The 15112-nt window shown below is 39.8% G+C and overlaps 1 protein-coding gene across 2 annotated transcripts in view; it reads right to left on the bottom strand.

Annotated features, from left to right (window-relative positions):
• The window catches only part of AIMP1 (aminoacyl tRNA synthetase complex interacting multifunctional protein 1), a 64848-nt gene that overhangs the window by 28968 nt on the left and 20768 nt on the right, over nucleotides 1-15112 (bottom strand). For both annotated transcript variants that reach the window (XM_073340847.1, XM_073340848.1), the window contains one exon: nucleotides 170-303. In XM_073340847.1, coding sequence (XP_073196948.1) covers nucleotides 170-303 — 134 coding nt within the window. Of the gene's footprint in view, nucleotides 1-169; nucleotides 304-15112 lie in introns of those variants that run through there.

Genomic DNA, 15112 nt, shown 5'->3' with positions numbered 1-15112 from the left:
TTGGAATAATTCACTTCTATCCTCCAGGGCTTCCACAATCTGTTTGTGTCATTGAAGCCATCCCCTTTTATCGCTTCCAGAATAGAAAAAACATAACTTCACAGCACTTTCTCATTCCTTCCCTTTCATTCCTGATTAGTAAATTTGCTTTAAGACATTGCTTTCTTACTAGCTTTCTCTTTTAGAAGAGCAACTTGCTGTTTGAGGTATTCAATGACTTGATCCGCCTCTGCACCCTTTTGCTCCAGTCTGTTCAATACTGCATTATTGGCTGCCATCTTTACCAAGGAACGGGCTAAAAACCTGAAACAGGAAAGCGAGAATAATGTGAACATTGCCTTAATGTAATTAACTTTACATTCTTATGCCACATGAATCCGCACTAAAATCAACTGCTGATGCAGTAGGAACATTTGTTAAATGAGCAAGCAGGGCTTCCTCCCGCTAAATGAAAACCCAAACAAACAAAAAGCAATGTTAACCAGATTCTGATGTTTGCCAGCTGCGTTTAAGTATTTTGGAAGACCCATCTGTAGAAAACATGCTCCTGCTTCACAGCAGAGCACCAAACCCTACCTTCCCAGAATGAAAGGCAGATTCCCGAGACAGAGAATGAATCAATGAGCAATGGGGAACAAATTAAAAACAAAGAGGGAAAAAGATAAGGGAAATAAGTTTATACTGAAGAAAAACATGTCTCATATTTGTATATGAAACATTTATGAAATTTATTAACCAAAAATTCTATTAAGAAGAGTAAGAATGCATAAGAATAGCCATACTGGGTCAGATCAATGGTCCATCTAGACCAGCATCCTGTCTTCTGACAATGGCCAGTGCCAGATCCTTCAGAGGGACTGAACAGAACAGGGCAATGTAGAGTTATCCTGTTGTCCAGCCCCAGCTTCCAGCAGTTGGGAGGTTTAGGGACACACAGAGCATGGGGTTGCCTCCCTGATCATCTTGGCTGACAGGCATGAATGGATCTGTGTTCCATGAACTTATCAAATTCTTTTTTGAACCCAGTTATACATCACAATATCCAATGGGTTGACTGCATTGTGTGAAGGAGTTACTTATTTTTGTTTTAAACCTGCTGCCTATTAATTTTATCGTTTGACCTCTAGTTCTTATGTCATATGAAGGGTGAAAACAACACTTTCCTCTTCACACACTCATGGATTTATGGACCTCTATTATATTCCCCATTAGTTGTCTCTATTGTAAGCTTAAAAAGACAGACTGTTCATGTCTTCTCAAATGGAAATTGTTCCATACCCTTAATCACTTTTTTTTTTTTTTTACTCTTCTCTGTACCTCTTCCAGTTTTAATACACCTTTTCTGAGATAGGGTGACCAGACCTGCACGCAGCATTCAAGGTGTGGGCATACCATAGATTTATATAGTGGCATTATATTGTCTGTCTTATTAGCTCTCTCTTTTTCTTAATGGTTCCCAACATTGTTAGCTTTTTTGACTGCCTTGCACATTGAGCATGTTTCCAAAGAACTATCCACAGTGACTCCAGGACCTCTTTCTTTAGTGGTAACAGCTAATCTAGACCCATCAATTTTTATATGTAGTTGGGATTATTTTTTCCATTGTGCATTACTTTACACTTATCAACACTGAATTTCATCTGCCATTTTGTTGCCCCCCGTATAGTAACTCTTTGTAACTCTTCAGCTTTTGGTCAGCTTTGGACTTACCTATCTTGTATCATCTGAAAATTCAACACTGTTCACCTCCTTTTCAAGAGCATTTATGATTATGTTGAACAGAAACAGGTTCCAGTACAAATCCTTGGGGATCCCACTATTTACCTCTTTCCAGTGGGGAAACTGACTATTCCTACCCTTTGTTTCTAATCTTTTAATTAATAAACTACTGATCCAGGAGAGGACATTCCCTCTTATCCCATGACTCCTCAGTTTGCCTAAGAGCCTTTTGTGAGGGACTGTGTCAAGCATGTGGACAAGAATGCTTTCTGAAAGGCCAACTACACTATATCATGGATCATCCTTGTCCACATGCTTGCTGATATCCTCAGAGAATTTTAATAGATTGGTGAGACATGATTTCCTTTTACAAAAGCCATGTTGACCCTTCCCCATCATATTGTGTTTATCTATGTGTCTGATAAATTTGTTTTTTATTATAGTTTCAACCAATTTGTGTGGCACTGAAGATAGGCTTACTGGCCTGTAATTGCCAGGATCACCTCTGGAGGCCTTTTGGGGGAGAGGGGTGTGTGAAAAAAATTAGAATTACATTCAGCTACCTCCAGTCATCTAGTACAGAGGCCGATTTAAGCAATAGGTTACATACCACAGTCAGTAGTTCTGAAATTTCATATCTGAGTTCCTTCAGAATCCTTGGGAGAATACCTTCTAGTCCTGGTGATTTATGACTATTTAATTTATCAATTTATTCCATAACATCCTCTATTGCCACTTGAATCTGGGACAGTTCTTCAGATCTTTCAGGTAAAAAGAATGGCTCAGGTGTGAGGATCCCCCCACATTCCTCTGCAGTGAAGACTGATGGAAAGAATTAGTTTAGCTGTTCTCAGCAAAAGCCCTCTCTTCCTTTACTGCTCCGTTAGCATCTCAGTCATCCAGTGCCCTCTTACAACTTCTAAATCCGCCACATAAGTCAAGGAGTTAGAAGGTAGAGGATATATTACACATTTATGGTTGTCCATAAGCATTAAAAACAGAGAAAATCACATTCTGTTTCTCTTAAGGGCAACTCTCAACCCTAACTATACCATAAAAGGAGGAACCAAATTCCCCCCACATCCCCATTTTTTTTTATTTCCACTTTCAGAGCTATTTTAGTTAATATTTTGAATTCACCACTTCCTTTCCACCTTCTGACTGAAGGCAGAGATTGAGGGCACTCTGTTGATGACACAGGAAAGACACAGAGAAGATAAGAGGACAGTCATAAGGACGGCCATACTGGGTCAGACCAAAGATCCATCTAGCCCAGTATCGTGTCTTCCGACAGTGGCCAATGTCAGATGCCCCAGAGGGAATGAACAGAACAGGTAATCATCAAGTGATCCATCCCGTCACCCATTCCCAGCTTCTGGCAAACAGAGACTAGGAACAACATCCCTGCCCAACCTGGCTCATAGGCTTTGATGGATCTATCCTCCATGAATTTATCTAGCTCTGTTTTGAACCCTGTTATAGTCCTGGCCTTTCACAACATCCTCTGGCAAGGAGTTCCACATGTTGACTGTGCATTGTGTGAAAAAATGCTTCTTTTTGTTTGTTTTAAACCTGTTGCCTATTAATTTCATTTGGTAGCCTCTAGTTCTTGTGTTATGAGAGGGAGTAAATAACACTTCCTTATTTACTTTCTCCACACTGGTCATGATTTTATATACCTCTATCATATCCACTCTGAGTCGCCTCTTTTCCAAGCTGAAAAGTCCCAGTCTTATTGTTTCCTCATATGGCAGCCGTTCCATACCCGTAATAATTTTTGTTGCCCTTTTCTGAACCTTTTCCCAATTCCAATACTTTTTTTTGAGATGTGGGCGTACCATGGATTTATATAGAGGCAATATGATATTTTTTTGTCTCTTTGCTGTTATGCAGGGACAATGGCACATCTAAATCTAGTCACCTCTACCTCCTCTCTCAGGATCCTCAAGAGATCTGCTTTCAGATAATTTTGAAAATTCCTCCCTAACACAGTACAGAGGATCTGTGAGCCCCTGCTCTGCCTCATTGAGAGCCTTCACTTGCTAAATCCAACAGGGCTTAGTCCTTTCCCTTCTCCTGTTCAATGTTTATGTCTAACCATTAAGAGACAGTAGATGCTACTCAAATGTCAGCTATATATTGGTGACGAACAGCTATATAATCACTCTCCTCTGCAACAGACTATGCTTTTCCCATCTACCTGGAAAAAATAAGCACTTCTATGAATTACAGCTAGCTGAATTATAATGAAAGAAATAAGCAGATGACACTGGTGGACAGGGAGAAGCACTCTGAAGATCTCCCAGGACAAAAGACAGCTCCATCAGCTGAGGGAATCTGTCCATCAATCCCACAGGTGTATGGTCTCGGATTCTATGACTAGACTCCTAGGTTGTAGCATTGTCCAGAAACACCCTTTTCATTTCAAATAGCAAGATAACTGAGCCTGCTTCTCTCGGACAATGATTCTGCCACGATAATCTACATCTATTTCTTTGAAAATGAACAACTATAATACTTTCTATCTGGGGCTGACAACAGAATCCACACTGCATGGGTACTTTAAGAATGGAGTTTCAATTTTAATTCTGATTCTCCTGCCTGTTTAATAGTAGTGAATTAAAAGTCATTTAAAGATGTTTGCGGACATAAATTTCCTTTACATTTTATAAGACGTAAATGCTGAGAAGGCATTAAAAGGTAACATCTTATGCTTAATTTATACAAGGTGGCTAACTAAACTTTAGTGATCGTTGAGAAATATGTAAACTATAATTCTCTCAAGGGAGTGTAATACTAACAGCATAAGCTTAGCCAACAACAATAAAACACTACTAAAACTTCAAAGTGAATAGAACTCGTACATTTTATAGTTATTAGCCAAGTCGGCTAATGAACTGAGGATCGGGAAATGAAGTTACATAATTACACCAGGTAGACTTTTCCCCACTTGTCAAATAAATTTCCAGAGATCTAATATTATAAACAGAGGAGAAACCGGTATTTGAGATATTGTTACTAAGAGCCAACAGAATGAAACGAACTGTAGAATATGCAAGAACTGCAAGAACTTGCCAATATGAAGAGATAATAAGATATACATAAAAAACAAAGTTTCTTATAGGTAAAACTTTGTTTAAAATTGTGTACTTAATGTAAAATATAAAACATTAAAAGCATTAACTGAAGGCTAATAAAATTGTGGTTTAATGTTATGACAATCAATAGCTGGGATTTGCATATTCATGTTTTCCTACCACTTGTTTTTCTGCCTGCGTAATCTTTGGATAATATGCTAAGACTATAAGAAGAGAAGAAAAAAACTGAATACTGTAACTTGGTAGAAGACAGAGCCTAAAGGAAAACAGAGAGATCTTCTGACCTTCAACTGAGCCCAAGGTCCAGAAAGTCACTCAAGAAAAATCAAGTCATTGAGATTTAAGAAAACTACATTTGAAAGGCTGCTATCCCTTCCTTCATATAAAATGTAGACATAGAAAACATGCCCTCAGGAGTAATCACCAAGCCTACTCTTAAGCTCAGTATCAGCACCAGGTGAAGGGCTGCTCAATGTTTATGCCTGCATCTGCAATTGCTCCCGTGTCTGCCTTTACCAGCCTTGCTTGGTTTCTAACTCTGGCTCTGACAACTAGACCTGACTGCTAGGAGCACTAGACCTGACTGTCCTGGTCCTGAAAAAGTCTTTACAGTTAGAAAAGTGATCAAGTATGTTTTCTTGATGTCTTTTGTCCTGCTTAAATAATTTTGTTGAAGGCTTTTCCATTTACAAACTTTATTATGAAGTTTACTCCATTCAAGTTTTAAGGTTGTGAAGACGTATCTTTTGATAAGCCCTGTGTTAAAGCCACCGTTAAACCTAAATGAATCCTTGCTATGTAAGATTAATGCCTTGTAAGTAAAAGAAGCATAAGGAGATCTACAAATTAACACCTGGACTTCAGACTCATCCTACATTAACAATAATCAGAGGAACACAAAAACCTATATTAAAAGAAAGGTTCCTGAAAACAGCTATATCAAAAATAGGTTGACACAGAGTTATTAGGCATGCATTTAAATTCCAGTGGGAAGAAATATTTGTTAGGTCCTAATTTTTATTTAAAGTTCTTTTATAATGGATAGTTGAAGCTCAAAGCACGAGTTCCTAACCGTATCCATATGGTTCTACTTGTAATTTGAAATGCAACAGGTCAGATAAGCAGAAAGTTATTTTCAGAGGGGGATATTCCTTGACTGCAATAGATCTTAGAAGCAAATAATTCAAATCTATGTTTGTTAAAATATATTAAGCATTTATTTAAATGCATACAGTTGTTGAAATCACCTTAATTCCTCCAGTTGACTCAAATGGATATCATTTTGTTCTCTAAAGACATTTATTGCAAGTCTGCTACCTTGTTTCTAACCTACAGGTGTTTGCATTTCCACAGTGACAGAAGTAGCCTGTGAAGTGATATGGCTCAATGCTACAGTCCAGGCGCAGGCCACATGTTCACAGCCTTGAAAAGGAGTTTGGATTGGGTACACGAATTGTATACTATTTTAAGATTCAAGGTGCTATGTAAATAAGTGTAAGAGTATCCTTATTGGCTGAAATAATTTTCATGAAAATCTACAGGTGTCAAACCTTTAACTGGGTTGACAACTAAAAGGCCCAACTAGAATAAGCAGTTTACTCTCTCTGTGGAAAATGTCACTTCTTGATAGATTATAGAAATAAGAGAAGCCAAGAGGTCTTGGAATCAATGTTATAGTCAATGGTCTTTACCAAGATGTTAACAGGATTATCATCAATCTATTCAGCAAAAGGAAAATAATAAGCATGGAAGAAAATACAGTAAAGATCCCTTCCAACCTAGAAGTATCTCCTTCTGCTCTTGTTTCTTGAAATGAAACAGGTAAATTTTATGGCCAAATTCATCCCCGGTGTAACTCCAGTGTCTTGGCAGGGAAAAATTTCATTTGGAATGTGTGTCTGTAGAAAAAACTCTGAGGCACTTTTATTATTAAATGGAGTATTTTGAACTAGAAGATGCCAAATCAGAAAAAGGAAATCAGATCACTAACCTGAGCAGAGAAAAAAAGTATACTTTAAGTGTGTCCAGTGAAGTCATCTGATTAACTAAAGTTCTTCAGTTAATCTTAAACGTCTGGCATTCTATCAAATCATTTATATATCAGAGATCTAGAATTGGCTGAAAAGCTCGTTTTCATTACATGAAGAATGATTGACAGTGCATGGATAAGACATGTATGTCTTGTAGATATAATAAAATGTATACTGATATCCAGAAGCTGCTTAATTTCTATTTTGATACAGTTAGAAAACTGATTTAGAGTCAGTTGCTAATTCAGTTCTATAAAGATTATTCATGTGAAAATCAAAAGTAACTTTGCTTACCCACTAATTGAAGACGGCTAATAAGGACTTTCAACATTTCCTTACCCGCATTTCTTTCAGTATCAGAAGCTTAACTCCAGGGGAAGCAGGTTTAAGCACTGCCAAAACATAGGTGATATAGAATGCAAATGAAGGGTCCAAATGAGAGAAATTTCCAATTTTTGAAAAACTATGGAGGGCAAATAAAAAGATCTGGAGGTCTTTACTCCTTCATTTCCTATATGCAGATTTTCTTACCTACTGCTTTTTTAAATAGTTGCCTGCATTCTTCAGCAAAAAGTACCATCTCCGGCATGCTTCGGCAGTCCCGTATGTCATAAGCAAAGAGAAGGGCTTATTTTATTTACTGGTTTATAAAAGAGAAAAAATTAGGGAGGGGCCCAAACAAGACAAAATTAAAATAGATATTCCATAAGAAAATAATACTTTGCATTTACACAGGAGGCACTATCAGAGAATTTCAATGTGCCTACTAACATCGTTAGACCAGAACTGATGTATTACTCAATGGTTCTGACTTTAAAAAAGGGGAAGAGAAAAAAAAAAGTAGTAGTAATAAGGAAAACACATAATAAAAAGATGACTGTGCTGTTATAATTCCCTGCTTTAAAAAAGTAGCCTTTTCTCCCTTTTTAAAGTGTTGCCAATTACAAATGCCTTTTGCCATACTGAAGAGCTAAAGCTAAGGTTCTAAAATGGAGAAATAATAAACTGTTTTTGAACCTATCCACAATCCTGAGATGCATTCAATTAAACTGTGTTTTTGGGAGAGAGATCATTTCATCAAGAAACAGGCTTTAGAAGCCAACTGGTTTCTAAAAACTTAAAAAAAAAAAAAAAAAAAAAAACCCACAAAACTTGAATTTCCAATATTGTACTTTTTTTCAACTTTTCTGAGGACTGCCTAGTTCATATAATCACATACGAACTACAAAAATAGCATTACTTATTCCACATGACTGTAAGGATCATTTCCCATACGTAAATATGTTTTTCTTGGTATATTTGCACTGAAGTCTATTCCAACGACTTTACCTTTATTTTTAGATGGGTATGGGAAGTACCAATACAAATCCCATCACTTAATAGACAATGTCCCCACTTCCTCTTCCTACAGAAATGTGTCTCCAACCTTTCTACTTATTTCAACAAAAGTCATAACCATTTGTGTTTGTCAGCTTGGAGTTTTGCTAAGAGCAAGATTTTCAGATTAATATTTGTCCTCAGAAACCCTTCACTATTACTGCTTCCCCCCCCCCCTCACACACACACACACACACACACACTTCTCCACAATAAAAGAATCAGGTTGGCACAGACTTAGCACACGGATACCATCAGTTAGTGCTTCAACCATATACTTTCAGTGTTCTCATTCTGAGTCAGTCACAGAAAGTAAGTTTCTACATCTATTTTGTTCTAGCCACGGTGAGATTCAGTGTTGTCATGGCACAGTCAATCCTGTTCACAATCAATAGCCGTGTACAGACACTAAATAGACAGTAAACACAGGAGGGGTGGTGATTGCTACAAAATATATTGCTCCTAGTGCATGGCACTTTCATGGACAGGCAACTCAATAGGCCTAGGACGAGGCTAAGAACTGTTAGCAGAGAAAAATACAGGCGATACAAACAATGAAATAACATTTTTCGTTTTCCATTTAGAACATTCCATGCATATTCATTGAGCGCATTAAAAGTTGTTATTACAGCACTGTTTCATTACAGACATGGGACTAATTACATTCTGCAGGTAACTCATTGAGAGGAACATGAGGAAGACAAAATTCCTTCAACACAAATACTAATAAAATCACTAATTTAAAATACAGGGAAACCTATAAAACTACCTATATATGGATAATCACTTTTTCTGTCTTTAATTTGTTGTAACAAATAGCTCTCAAACAGTTTCAGATGTCAATATTTTTTCCCCATGAGGGCTTTTTAAGCTCTTCATTTTGGCCAAGTTGCATAGTGATGCACTGTTTTACTCTACGTATTTTAAATTGCTGCATTATCACCAACAATATCATTTTGCTTCTAAAAAGAATGCTTTGTTCAAATAAGAGGAAGGAAGGGAACAGCTTTTATTAGGATGCTTGTTTTTCCTATACGCAAGGCTTCTTGGCAGACAAACTTAGAAGAGACCATATATATTACAATAAAACATTCCATCTGTTTTCCAGACTCTGCTGTCCTTTACTCTGGAACATGCATGATCTGACAAGCTACTTACTGAACCAGCTGTAAGGCTATCAAATGAGAGAGATAATAGAAACAATAATAAATTAGAAACCCGTCCATTATAGTCCAAGACAGAACAAACAGAAAGAAGAGAACTGCCTTTAAACAATCAAAGCAGCAATAATATTTTATTTATCTGAGAAAAATAAGACTACAGCCTGAAAATTGCGACAACCACGTTTTCCTGCTGAACAATCAAACTTAAAGACTTAGCTGCCAGTAGAGAGATCTGAAAATCCTTTTCTCCCAGCAATCATGGCCGTAGTTAGTTATACAGCATTTTTCCAGACAGATTTAGTGCCTCCAAAATCTAAAATGTAAATTTAGTTTTTTAAAATATTCACAAGCTTTCAACTCCTGTGTAGTCAATGTTCAAACTACAATAACAAAGAGGGTTAAGGAGTGAATTATTAAACAACTATACTTGTATACTTCTGCCACTTTAAACTCACATGTTAAACTTTTGCAATAAGAGAGTCACAGTTACTGATTTATAAATTTCCAAATTGTTAATACAATCCCCAAGAAAGCGTCAGGCCTGAAGAATGACTTCTCCTGATTATCAGGCACTACCCCAGCTGCAGAACTTTGCTTTCCTAGTCCTAAGAGCCTTGCTCTCCCTATTTCTTAAAGCTGGAAACACTAAAAAACCAACCAACCAACCCACCCCGTTAGAAGAAACACCACACAAATAAAAGTGCTTTTCTAGGAACTGCTCAGAATTTACACTAAAGAACGAAGAGTTGACTCCAAAAACTCAGACAGGTTGGAAGTGGCCATAAGGCATTCTAATGTCATTTTAAGAGAAGGACTTCAACACCTAACTTTATGTTTTTACTAATTATTAGTAGATTTTCCCCATTCTATTCCCCCCCTCCTTTTCTGATTATTCTAGAAACCTGATTATCAATGGACCATTTTATCTCTCACAGACCACATTGGGAACAGCTCTTCTAAGCATCAGGACACCAGCCCCAAAGTAATCCTGCTAGATTATCCTTGTCCCTGCCTTTATCTATAAAGTATGTTTCAGGCTTTAAGTTTCATGATGTAACTTAAAAAAAGGTAACAATCAAATGCTTTTGTAACACTAAACGCATACAGTAATATTTAGCTAACTGAAGAAATATATAACAAGTCATCCTTGTTTGCATAGCCTGTCTGCCACTTCTCCTGGAAAAGTTTTATTTTAGAATATAATTTACTTTGACAGAAGGCTATCCTCCTTCCCAGACATGTACTCCTCTTTTCTCTTAACTGACCCTTTTCCTCACAGAAGTAAAGTCCCTTCATCTAGAAAGGTGAAATATGTAGTGTCCTGACATTAAATGACGGAAAGTCACCCCCCTTTCCCCCCAACAGCCACTATATTCTCTCACATAAGGGAAAATTTGTCAAACATTTTAAATAACAAAAAAGCAAAATACAGAATCTGGGCTCAATGCTCACATGACGTATTAGCTTGATACCAGTCTAAGATGAGTTTGAAAACAGACTTTAAAATTATGACTGGTTTTCGGGCACTATCAACAACTTATGTTTTACTTAGTTTGATTTTTTTCCCCTAAAATTTTTGACTCGGCAATATTGATTACCCATATAATTCAATAAAATATCATATTCCAACATGTAGAAATAAATCTCTCTGAAAGGAAAGCTTACCCAACAAGTTCTAAAGAGGAGACCTGTTCAGGAAGGGCAGAAAAGGTGGGGGAGTTGCACTGTATGTAAGAGAGCAGTATGACTGCTCAGAGCTCAAGTATGAAACTGCAGAAAAACCTGAGTGTCTCTGGATTAAGTTTAGAAGTGTGAGCAACAAGGGTGATGTCGTGGTGGGAATCTACTATAGACCACCAGACCAGGGGGATGAGGTGGACGAGGCTTTCTTCCGGCAACTCGCAGAAGTTACTAGATTGCAGGTCCTGGTTCTCATGGGAGACTTCAGTCACCCTGATATCTGCTGGGAGAGCAATACAGCGGTGCACAGGCAATCCAGGAAGTTTTTGGAAAATGTAGGGGACAATTTCCTGGTGCAAGTGCTGGAGGAACCAATTAGGGGCAGAGCTCTTCTTGACCTGCTACTCACAAACCGGGAAGAATTAGTAGGGGAAGCAAAAGTGGATGGGAATCTGGGAGGCAGTGACCATGAAATGGTCGAGTTCAGGATCTTAACACAAGGAAGAAAGGAGAGCAGCAGAATACAGACCCTGGACTTCAGAAAAGCAGACTTTGACTCCCTCAGGGAACTGATGGGCAAGATCCCCTGGGACAATAACATGAGGGGGAAAGGAGTTGTATTTTAAAGAATCCTTATTGAAGTTACAGGGACAAACCATCCTGATGTGTAGAAAGAATAGTAAATATGGCAGGCGATCAGCTTGGCTTAACAGTGAAATCCTTGCTGCTCTTAAATACAAAAAAGAAGCTTACAAGAAGTGGAAGATTGGACAAATGACCAGGGAAGAGTATAAAAATATTGCTCGGGTTTGCAGGAGTGAAATCAGGAAGGCCAAATCACACCTGGAGTTGCAGCTAGCAAGAGATGTTAAGAGTAACAAGAAGCGTTTCTTCAGGAATGTTAGCAACAAGAAGAAAGTCAAGGATAGTGTGGGCCCCTTACTGAATGAGGGAGGCAACCTAGTGACAGAGGATGTGGAAAAAGCTAATGTACTCAATGCTTTTTTTGCCTCTGTCTTCAAGAACAAGGTCAGCTCCCAGACTACTGCCCTGGGCAGCACAGCATGGGGACGAGGTGACCAGCCCTCTGTGGAGAAAGAAGTGGTTCAGGACTATTTAGAAAAGCTGGATGAGCACAAGTCCATGGGGCCGGATGTGTTGCATCCGAGAGTGCTAAAGGAGTTGGCGGATGTGATTGCAGAGCCATTGGCCATTATCTTTGAAAACTCATGGCGATCGGGGGAGGTCCCGGATGACTGGAAAAAGGCTAATGTAGTGCCCATCTTTAAAAAAGGGAAGGAGGAGGATCCTGGGAACTACAGGCCAGTCAGCCTCACCTCCGTCCCTGGAAAAATCATGGAGCAGGTCCTCAAGGAATCAATTCTGACGCACTTAGAGGAGAGGAAAGTGATCAGGTACAGTCAGCATGGATTCACCAAGGGCAAGTCATGCCTGACTAATCTAATTGCCTTCTATGACGAGATAACTGGCTCTGTGGATGAAGGGAAAGCAGTGGACGTGTTGTTCCTTGACTTTAGCAAAGCTTTTGACATGGTCTCCCACAGTATTCTTGCCAGCAAGTTAAAGAAGTATGGGCTGGATGAATGGACTATAAGGTGGATAGAAAGTTAGCTAGATTGTCGGGCTCAACGGTTAGTGATCAATGGCTCCATCTCTAGTGGACAGCCGGTATCAAGTGGAGTGCCCCAGGGGTCAGTCCTGGGGCCGGTTTTGTTCAATATCTTCATAAATGATCTGGAGGATGGTGTGGATTGCACCCTCAGCAAGTTTGCAGATGACACTAAACTGGGAGGAGTCGTAGATATGCTGGATGGTAGGGATAGGATACAGAGGGACCTAGACAAATTGGAGGATTGGGCCAAAAGAAATCTGATGAGGTTCAACAAGGACAAGTGCAGAGTCCTGCACTTAGGTCGGAGGAATCCAATGCACTGCTACGGACTAGGGACCCAATGGTTCGGCAGCAGTTCTGCAGAAAACGACCTAGGGGTTACAGTGGACGAGAAGCTGGATATGAGTCAACAGTGTGCCCTTGTTGCCAAGAAGGCCAATGGCATTTTGGGATGTATAAGTAGGGGCATTGCCAGCAGATCGAGAGATGTGATCGTTCCCCTCTATTCTATTGGTGAGGCCTCATCTGGAGTACTGTGTCCAGTTTTGGGCCCCACACTACAAGAAGGATATGGAAAAATTGGAAAGAGTCCAGTGGAGGGCAACAAAAATGATTAGGGGACTGGAACACATGACTTATGAGGAAAGGCTGAGGGAACTGGGGATGTTTAGTCTTCAGAAGAGAAGAATGAGGGAGGATTTGATAGCTGCTTTCAACTACCTGAAAGGGGGTTCCAAAGAGGATGGATCTAGACTGTTCTCAGTGGTAGCAGATGACAGAACGAGGAGTAATGGTCTCAAGTTGCAGTGGGGGAGATTTAGGTTGGATATTAGGAAAAACCTTTTCACTATGCGGGTGGTGAAACACTGGAATGCGTTACCTAGGGAGGTGGTGGAATCTCCTTCCCTAGAAGTTTTTAAGGTCAGGCTTGACAAAGCCCTGGCTGGGATGATTTAGTCGGGGATCGGTCCTGCTTTGAGCAGGGGGTTGGACTAGATGACCTCCTGATATTCTATATGATTCTATGACCTGCAACTAAAGGGCAAGCCAAGCCAAACCACTAGCTAACAACATCAGAGAAATCACAGAATGAGTTTATATACAGTATGGTATAGATATATGAATAGATTTTAAAGCCTTATCATGGGCTTAACATGAAAGAAAAGCTTCCTTTGAAATCTCTATACAATAGACATTAAAAACTGAACATCTACCACCTGCAGTAGACAAAATTACCACAAATATTGTGGTATTGCCCATTTCAAGTGCAGGGATTATATGCAAATACTTCAGTGTAGTAATCATTCATAGTTTAATTGCACCTATCATCCGAATAATACTTTAGTCGGTGTACCACATTGCTCAGATGAAAGGCAGAATATGGCAACCTTCCACACTTCTAGGTGGCTGGTCCAAGTATAAACCAGATTAGTAAAGTGGGACCAAAAGCTTCCACTGCTTCACTGCTGTTTGTTGCTCTCAGTCCAATTCCCAGTGCATGCTTGTCCACCTCACAAAAACCATGACCATAATTTGAACCCTTTTTAGTCATCTCAGCAGAGGTGCCGAAGATTACATAGGGCACTGAGACTTGGGGAAAGCCTAGAGTTAGTTGGGGATTGCTTTGAGCAGGGGGTTGGAATAGATGACCTCCTGAGGTCCCTTCCAACCCTGATATTCTAGGATTCTATGATACGTTACAAAATTAAATTGACCTAAATTATGTGGACACACAGCAACCACAGTAATTGAATTGGTTTTGCACGTCCACGCTAGGCTCCTTGTGTCAGCAGTGCACGTCGTCACCAAGAGCTATTGCATTGACTTAACTGCCAGTGTGGGGCATTATGGGACAGTTTCTGAAAGACAGTTACAGTCAGTGTAAGCAACACAGCATCTACATTCACACTGCATCCACCTAACTACATCGACTTAAGCATCACACCTCTTGTGGAAATGGAGTTATTAAGTCAGTGTAATGGGCGAGTTATACTTGAGAGAGCAGTATTTTAGTGTAGACCAGTGGTCTTCAACCTTTTTATGCCCAAGATCACTTTTTGAAGTTAAGGGCAACCCAGGATCTACCCCACACGTTCCCCGAGGCCCTGCCCCCGCTCACTCCATTCTCCCCCACAGGGCTCCGGGCTGGGGTTCAGGATGGGGTTTAGGGTGCTGGTCTGGGAGGGGGCTCAGGGCAGGGGGTTGGGGTGCAGGAGGGGGTTCGGAGAGCAGGAGGGTTATGGGGTGCTGGCTCCAGGAGGGGGCTCAGGGCTGGGGTGTGGCCTCTCGGCAGGCAGCACTTATGTGGGCAGCTCCTGGTTGGTGGTGCAGCAAAGTTAAGGCAGGCTTTCTGCCTGCCCCGGCCCTATGCTGCTCCCGGAAGGGAATAACTGTGGCCTCTGGGAAGGGGAG

Source organism: Lepidochelys kempii, chromosome 4 (genome assembly GCF_965140265.1).
Source record: "Lepidochelys kempii isolate rLepKem1 chromosome 4, rLepKem1.hap2, whole genome shotgun sequence".
NCBI classification, from domain to species: Eukaryota; Metazoa; Chordata; order Testudines; family Cheloniidae; genus Lepidochelys; species Lepidochelys kempii.
The sequence above is the reverse complement of the archived record's forward strand: the minus strand, read 5'-3'. Positions and strand labels throughout refer to the sequence as shown.